At 34.0% G+C, this 15,482-nt stretch overlaps 1 protein-coding gene across 1 annotated transcript; it reads left to right on the top strand.

Annotated features, from left to right (window-relative positions):
- Positions 1-5,920: 5,920 nt before the first annotated feature.
- On the top strand, positions 5,921-15,168 carry KLRF1 (killer cell lectin like receptor F1; the record flags this gene model as incomplete). The annotated part of the gene is made up of 5 exons (XM_084254680.1): positions 5,921-6,005; positions 9,725-9,823; positions 13,212-13,351; positions 13,739-13,851; positions 15,060-15,168. The coding sequence occupies 5 exons, from the start codon at positions 5,921-5,923 to the stop codon at positions 15,166-15,168; spliced, it is 546 nt and encodes a 181-aa protein (XP_084110806.1).
- Between the last annotated feature and the right edge of the window lie 314 nt (positions 15,169-15,482).

Raw genomic sequence — 15,482 nt, 5'->3', positions numbered from 1 at the left:
TTTTTTTCCTGGGCAGGTGATACTGGGTGGTATTTTGGCAGCAAGTCTAATCGAGCATCCCAAGTTTTTCATATAGTTTGTATTGTGTTGCTTCCTCTTCTTGTGTCAGTGAACTACATAGTTTGTCCTGATTTAATTTTATACCCTCAGGGCCTCCCTGGTGGCACAACAGGTTAATTGCAGTGCTGTGAAGCTGACTATAGCCTCTGCAGAGTGAGCTTGATCCTCCACCCAGGGAGCTACCCACATGGTACAGCAGACCACTCCTGACTTGCCACTGCTCCCATTAGCAGCGCACTTCATTCTATCTGCCTGTTCTGATCCCCACTCCGTATCTGGCGAATCCTATCACCTCCTACACCTCTGGCCTGTACCCCAGTTCTTGTATACATAAATAAATCTTTAAAATAAATAAATAAATAAACAAATTTATACCCTCAAGACTTTTTATATCTTCTGCATAGGAGAATTATGGAAATTCAAGCAGCAGTAGTATGTAGATCACTGATATACTGTAAAGATGAACATACTGTTTTTTTCAAGGGTTTTAAGCAGATGCGCATGACTGACAATTCTCATTTTCATATCTAGTCTGATGATTCAAACATTAAAACTTGAAAAAATTTAAGAATTAATCTAAAACCTGGGTAGTGATTGTATATCAGTTTAGGAAGACAATAATAGTATTACTGTTATTCTTATTTAATATATGATAAAGATTTGTAAGTCTTTCTTGGAAGGGAGAAATCTTGACTCTTCTGCTGTTTCTTAAAATAAGTTTTCTGATATAGTCAGAAAAAATTATTGACTTGTTTCTATACTCTATACTTAATAGTCCATTTTCTTGTTAGTGGACTTCTTCGAAGAATTTAATACAAGTGATCTCTCCCTTCACTCATAAACTTTCTTCCTGTGACTGACAGAGAAGTAGTATAGCAACACCATTAACATAATAACCACCATCTTCACCATCTCTCCACTGCTATGCATCTTTTCTTGTGAAATATACATAAACATTTTTTATCTCATATTAACTTTCTTTGATGTTTTCTTTGAATTATCCATAGTTGTAAGTCTGAGATCTGATTTCATAGTGGAGTTATTTTCATGAGCAGGCAGTGAGATTTCACATTCACTGGTGAGATTTCTTGTTAATTTGCTCCTGTAAGTATTTTTTTCTACTTACCTGCCTGCCATCCATCCATCCATCCATCCATCCATCCACTGTTCACCCATTATTCATTTATCTATGTATTATCATCTATCTAGACCATTGCCATAATTATATTATGTCTCTAATCACTGGGATAGTCTTAATTTTTATTTTTTAATGAAAAATTGAGATAAAACTGTCAAATTTTAGAATATTGAAATCCATCTATGCCTAGATTCATGGTTCTTTTACTCTTAATTCAAAACTCTTAATTAAAACATTCAGATATACTGACTGGGCTGACTGGGTTCACACCACAAATACACTTTTTCTTCTTTCTTTTTCATATTTTCCCACCACACATTTTGGGTTAGTGGTCCTAAATGATTGGGTTTATGATTAGGCAACTATTTCAAAGGGCTTTGGAGGGACAGGTAATAAAATTTTTGGTCATTTTATCATAAGAAAAAATGATAAAATTGTTGTAATAAGCACTAATGTTAACTGTCTTGGTGTCTCATAGACTATTAAACTAGGAAATGTCATTTAGAGCAATGATTTTTCAGAAAAAAAAAAAAGAAAACATCACATGTCATGTTTTCTTTGTTGCAATAATGTGATTTTTTAAAAAAAGATTTATTAGATTTATTTATGCATACAAGAGTTGGGGTACAGGCCACAGGTGTGGGGCTGAAAGGATTCACCAGAGACAGCGTGGGGAACAGAACAGGCAGATTGACTGAAATATACTGCTGAGGAGAGCAGTGGGTGAGTCAGGAGAGGGCTGCTGTGCCATGTGGGTAGCTCCCTGGCTGGCTGGGAATTGAACTCATGCTGCAGTGGCTGTGGATAGCTTCATAGGTTGTGTCTTAACCCCTTGCACCACCAGGGAGGCCCAGTTTTACAAAGATTTTAGTTTCATTTACTTTGACACAATTCTTAGCCCTTAATTCATTAAGTCCACTTTTTACTTTTTAAAGAAAGAATATTATGAATTTTGCAACAATATTAGTCTTCAGGCCTACAGAGAGTCTACAAAATAGATTGGCATTGAAAGTATTTAAACTGAAACTTTTAAAGTTATTTTTGTTTGGCATTCTTAAGAGGAAATTTGTTTATAAATCAATAAAATTTGCTTATTTATGGCCTATACATTTTTCACATAATAAAATTGAGAAAAAGATACTAATTTCATTTCTGGCTTCAAAGAGGTTGACTTTAGAACAATGATAACATCTTTGAAAAAGTTTAATTTGTGCAATGAGTCTCTATGCACAAAGTAACCTAGATGTTCATGGTTTTCAGCCACAAACTTGAAATGTATATTCAGTTATCTCATGCAGCACGTAATACTACAGAAAAATTCTAATTCCAAATTATTTTAAGATTTTTAAATAATTTTTATTCTTGATGGCAAGAAAATTCAAAAAATTAAATTTTAAAAGAATACTTAATTATACCTGTATAACAGTCTTGTTATGACTGCAAATATACTTTTTTTTTCTTTTTTTAAGTATATTTTTTTAAAGCTTTCTTTTTCTTTTTTTTTTTTAAGATTTATTTATTTATTTTCGCAAGAACCAGGGTACAGGCCAGATTCACGGGAGGGTGAGAGGATTCACCAGAGACAGAGCAGGGAACAGAACAGGCAGACTGATGAAATACACTGGGTGAGACTGGAGAGGTCTGCTGTGCAATGTGGGACCTTCGCCAGCCGGCTGGCCGGGTTCAAACCAGCACTGCAGAGGCTGCGGACAGCTTCACAGGACTGCGCTCGACCGCCTGCGCCACCAGGGGAGGCCCTGCAGATATACTTTTTAAAGATTTATTTATTTATGCATACAGGAACTGGGGTACAGGCCAGAGGTATGGGGGCGGGGTGAGAGGATTCACCAGAGACAGAGTGGGGAACAGAACAGGCAACCTGACTGAAATACATTGCTGAGGGGAGAAGCGGGTGAGAAAGGAAAGGTCTGCTGCGCCATGTGGGTATCTCCCTGGCGGGCCAGGATCGAACTCGTGCTGCAGAGGCTGCAGATAGCTTCATAGTGTTGTGCTTAACCTCTTGTGCCACCAGGGAGGCCCATAACTGCAGATATTAACCAATAGCATCAGGTGGTACAGAGCACAATGACTGGGTGGGTGTAGATGATTAGTAAATATCAAATAAGCATCACTAGATTGATTTCATATGCCTTCAAAATTGGATGATTTGACATGATGTCACCACTGATAATCAACAATAACTAACAGCTTGGGGCTAAGTGAAATCCTCAGGCTGGTTTCTGACAAGAGGTTGCCCTTCATTCTTCCTTTTTTTGTAACTCAGCAGGAACTCCTCAGATGTACTTGTGAACTGGTGCTCTCTAGTGGCTGTGACACCTTTAGGAGGAGCTAGCTGCTGAGTGATTGTGAGATAGACAAATGTTTGTAAAGAATGAACTGCAAAACTCTCTACTGTCCTCCCTGCAAACATCTGTTTCCCCCAGAGGAGTACCTTCCCCAAAGCCTGCCTTGCCATCCTACTAACCAAACATTAGATACAAACTGGAGGTCCAGTAACTGATGGATGATGGAGATACAAAAATAAATACTACAATTTTTTTCTAGTTTGTGCATTTCATAAATTATTTTGTATACATAAAAAATTGAGCGTAGTTCCAGAGAAATTCTATCACTGACCTTTGGAGTTTCTTTTCTCGGTTATGAGTCATCATACTTGAGTTATTATACTTCTGGAGTATTGTAGGTACTAAATTAGCATTTAGGGATTGTATGCACTTATTTTAGAAGTTGTTTGAGGGAACCTGTCCTCAGAGCTCAGAATAGAGTTGCCTACTGTATCTATGCGGAGTTTATTGACCAAGAGAAAAAGTTCAGAGCAGAAATAAAGAACTTTGTATGATATAAAGTCTTTCAAAGTTCATATCATTCATCACATTTTAATAAATGATATCTACTACTTACAGACATTTACAAGTATTAGAATGTCCTCCTTTTTAGAAGTCATAGTTGTATAGACAGATAAAAGTCTACTTAAAATATTTGATTTGTGGAAATGTGTGTTTGTGGTAGTGAAGAAATGTGGCAAAGGGTTTTGGAGAATATAGTACGACTCATTTTCCTTGCTACACTAGAGAAAACTAGTGTGGAGGAAAAAGTCCATGATGTCAGATTTGAGGTCTTTGAGTTATAGTCTCAGAATTTTCACTGCCCTTGGGTTATCTTGGGAAAATAGCAAACTCTCTCATGTCCCCTCCTTTTACTTTCAAGGAAAATAATGTGTAAAGTCAGTTTTGAGAAAGATTATAGTTGCTTTCTTCCACATTCAGGTTGATCCTACTTGTTGAGTTTGTGACCAATACATTTGATATTTTAGTCCTTAAATGCTTGACTATTTTAACGTAAATATTCAGAAGGTGATTAAAAAGGCAAAACATGTTTATTGGAGTTTAACAATTCCAATAGTGGGTTGTTACCCACTATTCAGATAAAATGTGCCCCAACAAGGGACAAAATCAGTTTTTATGGGAGGAAAAGAGGAACATATGATAAGTGGTTAAAGAGAATTGATGTGTTAGTCAGCTTAAACTATCCTTATATGTAATTGGTTACCAATTCTCTGAAAAGAATAAAAGGGGAACTCAGGAATTCTATCTTCCACTCAAAAGGCCATGATTATCACTTCTTAAGTAATTATTTGCTTTATGACTTTTTAAATCTATCATTGTGATCTAGGCCAAAAGTCTTTGACCTAGTTCACAGGAGACAGGTAACACCTCTCCTCTGTAAGATTCTATTCTAAAGTGGCTTCACAGATGTCAACTTTTCATAACTTGTCAAAATTTTAAAGGACTTTATCTCAACATACAAACTTAGTGTTACTAAAGCTATCATACTCTATTTTGTTTGAGTTGAGGAGACTTTTCTAGTAATAGAAACTAGATTTTGATGATGGTTGCACAGATCTATATTTGCTAAAAGTCGTTCAATCATATACTCACTATGGGTGAGTTTCATGGTATGTAAATTAGACCTCACTAAAACAAAGTGCAAAATAACGTCAAATTTTTGCCCTGATTTGTGAATTTTGGGTATTCTTTTCAAATCAAGAGAGGGCAATGGGAAAACATAGTTTTTTTTCTCCTAAATTCTGTCCTTTTTTACTGTTTGGGATGTATTAAATAATTAATGTTTGGGATGTTTGGGATGTTTAAAGAAGTGATTTTTAGTCCCACGATTATAAATAAGAGAGAGACAGAGACATGAAGACAGAGATAAGATGGAGATATATTATTTCCTCTGTAAATGATATTAAGTCATCATCTTGATTTATAATCAATGTTGTTTTAAGATCAGGAAATTCTTTAATTGATAGGTAATTTCAAGCTATTATGTTAAAGTAAATGTAAATATATTAGGGTGTATAACTGAAAATCACATATTCTCTGAAAGACTGGCAATTTACATTCTGCTTTATGGGTTTATCAGGATTGTTTCTTTTAAAAAAAAACAAGCATAGTGTTAAATTTGGTATGTGGTGAACAATTGAGAAATTGTTTTATGTATGCCAAGTGCAATAGGCTTAAAGGAAAAAAAAAACAACATTTCCTTTGAGGTTTTCACTAACAGATGAAACTGTGAACCCATGTAGGTAGCCTGAGTGGACAATTTGAGGACAAGATCTGATTAGCAGCAGGTTATTCTCCTTTTTCTTTAAAAGCAAACAAGAGCATATACATACAAAGCCCTTCACTCACACTGACGATGCAAGGTGAAGAAGGATACATGGCATTGAACATACAGCTGAAAAAGAGGAGCTCTAGCCAAGCACCCCGACTTAAATTTAAAGGTAAGGAATTCAACTTTCTTTGTCAATTGGTTTGAGTTGATGTGGGTGTGGGTTTAGTACAATTAATGATGACACAGATGTTAGTAGGAATACTACTTAAAAAAAAAAAGATTTATTTATTTATGCATATAAGAGCTGGGGTACAGGCCTGAGGTGTGGGGGGTGAGAGGATTCACCAGAGTGGGGAACAAAACAGGCAGATTGACCGAAGTACACTGCTGAGGGGAGCAGCCGGCTAGACAGGAGAGGTTTGCTGCGCCATGTGGGTTTCTCCCTGGCTGACTTGGATCAAACTCAACCTCAGAGGCTGCTACCTTTCAATATTCTGTTACTTTGTTCTTTTGTGTTCTAGGACTGCTTCATTTTTTTCCAGCTTCCCTGTGTCTGTCTTAGCGCTGTCTCTGTCTCCATCTTATCTCTGTCTCCATGTCTCTGTCTCTCTCTCATTTATAATCGTGGGACTAAAAATCACTTCTTTAAACATAATATTTGGTCTTACAATTTCTTTAGGACATCCGCAGGAAATATATACACTCAATTAAAATTATTAAGGAAATGAATATTTGGTGCCAGCCCTCTACTTCTTTATCAGTTATAAAATATGGGATTTCTAATACCAATTTCTAACTCAGTCTACAAAAATATTTTAAGATGTTTTTCACCAGGTGAAAGGATTTATTTTGGAAAATAGATTGACTTGAAAGACCACAAAATGAGTCTGCAAACTTTTTCACACTCTGTAGATGTCACTCATAAACCAAAATGTGCTTTTTTTTTTTTTTTTTTGGCATGAAGAACTGGGGTGTAGGCCAGAGGTGCAGGGAGGCGGGTGATGGGAGGATTTACCAGAGACAGACTGGGGAGCAGAAAAGGTAGATCTACTGAAATACACTGCTGAGGGATGCAGGGGGTGAGACAGAAAAGGTCTGCTGCCCCATGTGTGAGTTTGGGGATGGAACTCAGGCAGTAGCAATGAAAGGACTGAGACTTAAACACTAGGCCACCCGGGAGGCCCTCAAAATGTGTTTTGGTGAAGAAAAGGGGCTCAGGAAATTTTGCAGTTCCTAAATTCTGAACAGACATATGCTAATAGTGTCTCTTTTGCTAATATTTACTTAAGCTTAGGGTAAGACATATTATATTTGAATCTGATTGACAATTTAAGCTTTGAGATTATAAGGATTTACTTTACGTAACTACTTACCTTTTCTCATGTCTTAGCATCAATGATTAAAAAAAAAATTCTTTTTCTCTCCCTCTTCTCTCTCTCCATGTATACTATAGAGATATTCTACACATATATCTTACATATATATTTGGATTATATATACATCTATCAATTAATTTAGGGTAACCATTTGTTTAAGAGACATTCATGTTATTCAGTTTTTTGTTTAGTTCTCCTTTTTATGTCAAACAAAAACACTATGAGGCTATGGAATAAGTAGAAGCATTTGCACGGTGTGGGGGGGAACTGCAATTTGGACACAGTGTAGAGTGTTGAAATGTGTCCTAGAGAAGAAATTTTTTTTACTGGCACTTTTCAGTAAACTTAAGGAAGCAACAGGAATTAGGTATGTTGTTTACAGTTATAACTGACAGAAGGTCAAATTCTCTACAATTCACTGGTTTATTAAGAAAGTCCTAAATTTTAGTAGGTCTTGCTTTTTCTTACACTCAACAATTTCAGTTGTCAGTAACAGGAAAAGAAACGATTGTGACTATTCTGGCAGCACATTGTCAGCAAAAGTCAAATGGACAAGACAGAGGCTCAGCTCTCAAAATGGCGTCAATCTGCTCAGTGTTCACATGGTTTTGGGGCACTTCTTGTTAAATTACAAGACTTCTGGAGCTGGAAGGGCTCATGCTAAATGAAATAAGCCAGAAAGAAAAAGATAAATACTGGATGGTCTCACTCATAGCAGGAATCTAGAAAACCTAAATAAGGGACCAGAAAAAAGAATAAATATAAGAAAGAAAAAATCAAAATCAACAAACAACTATAAACCAGAGACACACTATGGTGGGGGGAGGGGAAAGAGGGTTTGAGGTCAAAATAAGGAGGGTGCAATTCTATGGGGAATATAAAAATTATTAAAAAAATATGATTAACTAGAAAAAAATAAATTGCAAGACTTTTGTTTGCTTTTTTAAATATTGTTGGCTGTCTATAAATAAGCCATTCCCTTCACTTATATTTTAAATGGTTATTGCTTATATTAAGGGTGTTAATTTTATGTTAACTTTACATCTGCATCTCCTAAATTGTTTTATTATTTGCGGGATTACAGTAATTTTCCCCAATGGATATTTTTTTTAATTTTGCCAAATATGTATCCGTATTATCTTCACATATTTGTATCTTTTTTCTAATTAAAAAAGTAAACTCTAATCAAATTATTTTATCTGATTGTATTAAATAATACCTTCCAAACAATGTTTAATGGTAATGGAGATTTGAAGAAACATTTTGGCCCCAGGTTTATTCAGATATAATTGACATATACTATTGTATAAGTTTAAGGTATACCATGTGATAGTTTAACAGTTTTAAATTATATTATAAATATAATTTTTTATATTATAAATATAAATATATAACTATAAATATATAAAATATAAATATATAATTTTTATATTATAATTATAACAGTTTTAAATTATATATTATAAAATATCTTACTTGCTATCTATGTCAATGCTATGATAACAGAAAAACTGTATTTTTCTGAAATACTTTTCTACATGGATTTGGCAATTTCTACATGGATTTGGCAATTTCTAGTAGTAATAGCTTTTCTGTTGTCACAGGTTTAAAAGCTGTTTGGACTATGAAGGTCAGGATCAATAATTCAATTTATTGACTGAGCAATAAAGTAATCACAATTATAATGCATTTGCATAAATTTTATTTTATATGGACATAACCTGGTATGCAAAATATAGCTGTTTTTTAATTCAGTATAAACTGATTACTCATATAAGTCTAGAAGTCAGTATCCTCTAGATCTGAGTCCACTTTAATGAGGTTGAGAAAAATGACATATATCCTTGAGATACTGGATGAGATTATCTCCTTTTGTCAAATGATATCAGTTTGATGATCAATAGTCATCACTAAATGAACACTCATCTTGAATTTGACAGAGTAAGAATATGGAAATTAATACAGCTGTGCTCTTTAGGAATTTAATCCCATGAGAAGCTGAAGTACCATTCATGCATGGGAAAGGAAGGGCTTCAGAAATTTTTTTAGATTAATATAGCAGGTACCAGGAGTCATAATTAGCTCTGATTGCTATTACATCCTTAGTAAATGAAATGGGTAAATGACTTGTGAAATTGTATTGAACAAATGATTAATCAGAAAGTATTTTAGTGACTGTATCTCTGCATATATAAGTACACATCTATACACACAAATGTGTGTATGAGGGATTATTAGATGTGATTAAAATTGTTTTTTTCACTGGTTAATATTGTCAAATATTAGCAGTTTCTTAAGATTCAATATAGCAGGTATCATAATTTCTGACCACCCAGCATATTATCATTGTTAAATAAATATATGCTTTTCTATTTACTTATGTTTTTTACATTTGATTACCTAATCTACTTTGAAATTAAAAATCTATGTACTATCCAATTCTATTAATATGATTGCTATCACTTTTTTGAAATTCAATTTTCTAAGCTAATTCATGTGATTAATCTCTCAGATTATTCTGTGATGTTGCGCTGGTATAAAATCTTTTTGGGAATATCTGGAACAGTAAATGGCATTCTGGTTTTGATTTTCATCTCCCTGATCTTACTGGGTAAGTTAAAAGATCTTAATTAAGTATATATATGAAAAACGTTTTCATTTTTTTATGTCTTTTTATATTCATTCATTATTATATTAATGAAGATTAAATAAGGAGCTGCTATATATCAAGCATGATATTATACTCCAGAGTGATGTGTTTAATACATAGTTGAATCAGATAAGAATCTCTTCCTTAAATGTCACATAGTCTAAGAGGAGGAAAGTGTGTGTTTGTGATAATTGTTTTAAAAATTACTTTCAGATTTCTTAGACAAAATTCTACTATATTTTCTTAAATATTTTATGTATTTTGCTTAAGATTGTGTTGAATGTACCCTTGCTTTTGTCCAACAGGCATTTAATAAGAAACTTCTATATCCCAAACATTACTATAAATTCCCCATTTATTTTAAGAGAAAGGAATAATCATGGTGAGCAATCTCATATTCTTGTTGAAGAAATAGGCTTTAAATGAAAAAATATGACTAGTGGACTAAACACACTATCATAGGTTTCAGAAGAACATTAAGAAAGCATGGGAAGAGCATTTTTGCTGCTAAAGCAGGAACTTTTATTTACTATTATGTCATTGGTTCTTAAGATGATGTCTAGCAGAGTGGCTCCTCTATGAATATGTCTTCTATATGTGAATTGATTGTGTAATATTTAAAATTAGTTTTCATGAAATAAACAAGAAAATGAATTTTTCTCTTTATCACTTTAGTTTTTTCTCATTCCAACCATCAGAATCAGTTCAAAGTCTTTCTCTCCAAGACATTGCACAGAGAAAGGATTTATTCAAGCTTAAAATATTCTGTTTTCAAGTTTCTCAGGGAATGTTGCTTACGTACCAAAATGAAAACAATTCAAATGCCACCCAGCATGATGACACTGGAAACCTTAAAGAAAATGGTGACAAAAGAGGAAATATAAGGGGTACGGACTCAGACACTTGTGTTTCTGAAGCTACACACCACTCAGGTATCCCTCAAGGCTTGGCCAGTAATAGCTTTAATCATTTGAACTTTAATTATAATAAACAAATTATCTATTATGGTTTTAAGCTTAGAAATTTTAATCATAAAATTTTGGAAATCTGTACATCCTATTTCAATGATTTTTTTATTTTAACTTTTTAGCATTCTTTAACAATATGTGAGCCCATGACATTTATTTTACAGAGTAAAATGTGATAAAGGTACACATGGATTTATTTTATAATTATGTATCAAAGGATTTTTCTCTAATTTACTAGTTTATGTTATCTCTTTATCACTTTTGAAAATATCATATGTTTTATGGCTTACTTATTCACCTTCTTTTGGATTGTCTGTTTTACATGTTCAAGTCTCAAACCAGTGATAATATTGTAATTTCACCATGTGTTTTACGCACTGACTAGCTAATTCCTCATTATGTTGAATTTCACACTTTTTTCCTGAGGGAAGGAAGCTTTGATAGGTAATCAGATACTATTTCAATATTCATTAAAGTCAGTCTACTGTTTATCACTACATAATATTTATTTCCTATATTTTTAGTTGAGATGATATTATCAAACTTATATAAAGTTACTTACTGACAATTAAATTCAAGAGAATATTTGTGCAGCCACCATGTCTAAGTAGCTCCAAAACATTGTCATCACCCTAAAAAGGAAATCTTGCAGACACACCCATTAAGCAATTATTCCTCATTCCCTCCCCACCAGCTTCTGGCAAAACTCATCTGCTTTTTGGATTTACTGCTCTGACTTTTCTTACAATATTTAAATTTTTGTGTCTTCTTTCATTTGGCAAAATATTTTAAAGAGTTCATGTTGTATCATGTAATAGTACTTTTTTCCCTTTATGACTGAATAATATTCCATCATATTTATATCCCACAATTTGTTTAAGGGATAGTGACTGTTTAATGTTCATGGGTTTTAATTTTGTGGGTGATGAAAATATTCTGATAGATAGTAGTCATCTATATATGGACAAAACTGTGGAGGTACTAAAACCCATGGCATCTATACTGTAAAATTGTTAAAATAGTAAATTTTATGATAAAGGAATTTTACCTCACTATTTACCAAAGGAGATTGTAGGGCCTATAAGTTTGAATAGATATATTGCCCTGCACTTCTATTTGGATGTATACTTTACTCTTTTTTTTTTTTTTTTTTTTTTTTTTAAAGATGATTTTTTTTTTTTTTATAGAGGCATTTTTTTTTTTTTTTTTTTTTTTTATTTATTTATTTGTTTGTTTTGTTTATACATGCACTGGGTACAGTCAGAAGCGCGGGAGGGTGAGAGAATTCACCAGAGCCAGAGCGGGGAGCAGAGCAGGCAGAAGGACCGAAGTACACTGCTGAGGGAAGCAGCGGGCGGCAGGAGAGGTCTGCGCGCCATGTGGGACCCTCCTCCAGTGGCCGGGGAGCAACCGGGTATCGAACCCGCGCTGCAGAGGCCGCGGGCAGCTTCGCAACCCAGCGCTCAACCGCTGCGCCACCGGGGAGGCCCTTTACTCTTTTTTTTTTTTTTTTTTTTTTTTTTTTTTTTTTTTTTTTTCATTGCTATGGCATAGCTTTAGCTTTACCTATCAAATATCTAAGATATTTTCAATTTGAGCAAAACTAAATTTAATTTTAATTTAAGAAAGTCAAAGGAGTTCATGATCTCATGCTTATAACAAGGTTGAAAATAACTGCAACTAATCTCAGTATTATTTAATATCAAGAGTGAGATATTAAAGGGAGATTTATGCACTTAACACAGGGAAAGATTCTAAAACTTCATGTGAATAAATTCCGAACAAATATTATAAATAATATTCAATTTAATCTCTCAAGTATTATTAATGTAATATATATCTTTTTTGGTTTATGTTAATTTAGTGATTATATTAGATCTTGGCATGAAAACAAACTTGTTTTGCTTCATCTTACTAAAATGATTTTTTTTTTTTAAAGATTTATTTATTTATTTATTTATACATGCACTGGGTACAGTCAGAAGCGCGGGAGGGTGAGAGAATTCACCAGAGCCAGAGCAGGGAGCAGAGCAGGCAGAAGGACCGAAGTACACTGCTGAGGGGAGCAGCGGGCGGCAGGAGAGGTCTGCGCGCCATGTGGGACCCTCCTCTGGTGGCCGGGGAGCAGCTGGGGATCGAACCGGCGCTGCAGAGGCTGCGGGCAGCTTCGCAACCCAGTGCTCAACCGCTGCGCCACCGGGGAGGCCCTTACTAAAATGATTTTAATTCCCTTTGACTTATCCTTTGCATTTTGAACACCTGTGAATCTGAATACCTTCTTACGAGTAATTCATGTAATGTCGAACCACTATTTTTACTGCCAATTTTCAGAGTTAAACACACAATTTATTTTTTATTTGTTTCCCCAATTTCCCTTGTAGGATTGTGCCCATCGGGATGGCTCAGATATGAACATAAGTGTTACTGGTTCTCTAATGAAATGAAAAGTTGGAAAGGCAGTTATGAGTATTGTCTAGAAAGAAAATCTCGTCTCTTAATCATATATGACCAGCTCGAGATGGTAAGTGATTTAGTTTCAGGAATATAGCAGTATCCTTTTCAAAGTTAAAATGACTTTTCTCAAGTTTCTTCCCACTGTTCCATTAAATTATCATTTATCTTAATTACTGAGTTTTTGGTTCAACTTGTAGTTTGTACTTGACATCAGTGCTTCACTTGACTCATCCTACTCCTGATCTGATACTTGTATCAATTATCAAGTAGTGTATATGTATATGTTGAATATATAAAGTATTATATAATGTGTGTAAATAAGATAAATTTTGATTTGTATAAGAATCCTCTTAGCACTATGGAGTGCTAATTGTCTAATAACATTCCAAAAACTTTGTTAGTTTATCTGAAATATTAAAATATTTTGTTAAATCATTCATCAAGTTCTTTTTAGGCTTTTATACAGAAACACCTAAAACAGTCAAACTATATGTGGATTGGGCTTAGCTTTACCTCCATAACAAGAACATGGACCTGGTTGGATGGTTCTCCATTAGATTCAAAGAGGTGAGTCTTTCCTAAAAGACAATTTTATTTTCCACTGTAGAATTCATCTTCATAAATCACCTCTAAGTCAATCTAAATCAACTCTGAAATAGTTCTTGGTACTAAAGAATTTGAAAGGATGAAAATTAATTTGATATTTACTGGAGAAATGATAGATGTTTTGTTTGTTTTTCAAGCCAAAAGGACTTGAAAATAATAATGGTTTTGATTTATTGTTTAAAGTCAATCAAACTTAATATGAAAATATGCTCTTCTGTTTTCAGTGTTCTTAATGCTTTTTCTAACCACCTTGAGCATTCGAAAAACAATGGGTACAACCTTTTATTTTGTATGATTATCATAATATTAAAAGACAAATAAATTTAAGACAGTTAAAATGATTGAAACTTCTCAATAATTGCATGCTCAGTGAGAATGTAACAATTTTTATCAACATTTTTGTGTGCTTATATTATTTTTATTATTTCATAGGACATGCAGGTAGTAAAACATGGGAATTCAAATATTATCTTTATGTTGATTGGTAGAATAATGCCCCCCAAAGATGTCATATACCAATCTACAAATTCTGTGATATGTTGCCTTACGTGACAAAACAAACTTCTGGGAGTATAATTAAAATTAAACATTAAGACAGGAATATATTGGACTATACAAGTGGGGCCAATGTAATTTCAAGGATTCTGATGTGAGGGAGAAAGTTGGGGCAGAATGAGAAGAGATGTGAAGGTGAATACAGATGTGGCCATACCCAAAGAATATAAGTGGCTTTTGGGAGTTGCAAAAAAGAAAAAGAAAGAATGAATTTTCCCCTAGTGCATCCAGAAGGCAGCTCTAAAGATGTTTGATTTTAACTCTGTAATACCTGTTTTGAACTTCTGATATCTAAAACTGAAAGATAACAAATTTGTGTGGTTTTAAATCAATAAGTCTGTGGTAATTTGTCACAGCAGCAACAGGAAACAGATGTACATTTAGTCTTAGCTTTGTCATTTGCAAACAGATTCTTCAGGGAACATTGCCAGTCAGAGAAAACAATACTTAGTGAATCAAGAGAAAACAGTACTTAGTGAATCAAGATATTATATTTGAAAATGTTGTGAAATTTTTGAATCACCTTTTTATTTAAGAGAGGGTATTGGCTGAAAACACAAATGAATGTCTCCAGCAATTAATGATTAACAATGTATTTATTGTCTCTCCTTCAGATTCTTCATAAAAGGACCAGATGAAAAAAATAGCTGTGCTGCCATCAGGGGAAACAATATTTACTCTGAAACCTGCAACAGTGTTCTCAAATGGATTTGTCAATATTAGAAACTGGAAAAATACTGATAGTGATTTTTTTGGACAACATGGATGGAAGTGGAGAGAATGATGCTAAGCAAAATATGTTAGAAACAGAAAAACAAATACAAGATGGTCTCACTTATATGTGGAATATAGAGAAATAAAACGAAAGGGTTAGTCTTAGTGTTACTTGACATTCATAACCTTGACACTTTTGAAAACTATAGGCTGAACTGGGGTACAGGCCAGGGGTATGGGGTGGGGGGGTGAGAGGATTCACCAGAGACAGAGTAGGGAACAGAATAGGCAGATTGGCTGAAATACACTGCTGAGGGGAGCGG

This window comes from Talpa europaea, assembly GCF_964194135.1.
Source record: "Talpa europaea genome assembly, chromosome: 15".
Lineage (NCBI taxonomy): Eukaryota > Metazoa > Chordata > Mammalia > Eulipotyphla > Talpidae > Talpa > Talpa europaea.
This window is presented reverse-complemented; position numbering and strand designations above follow the sequence as displayed.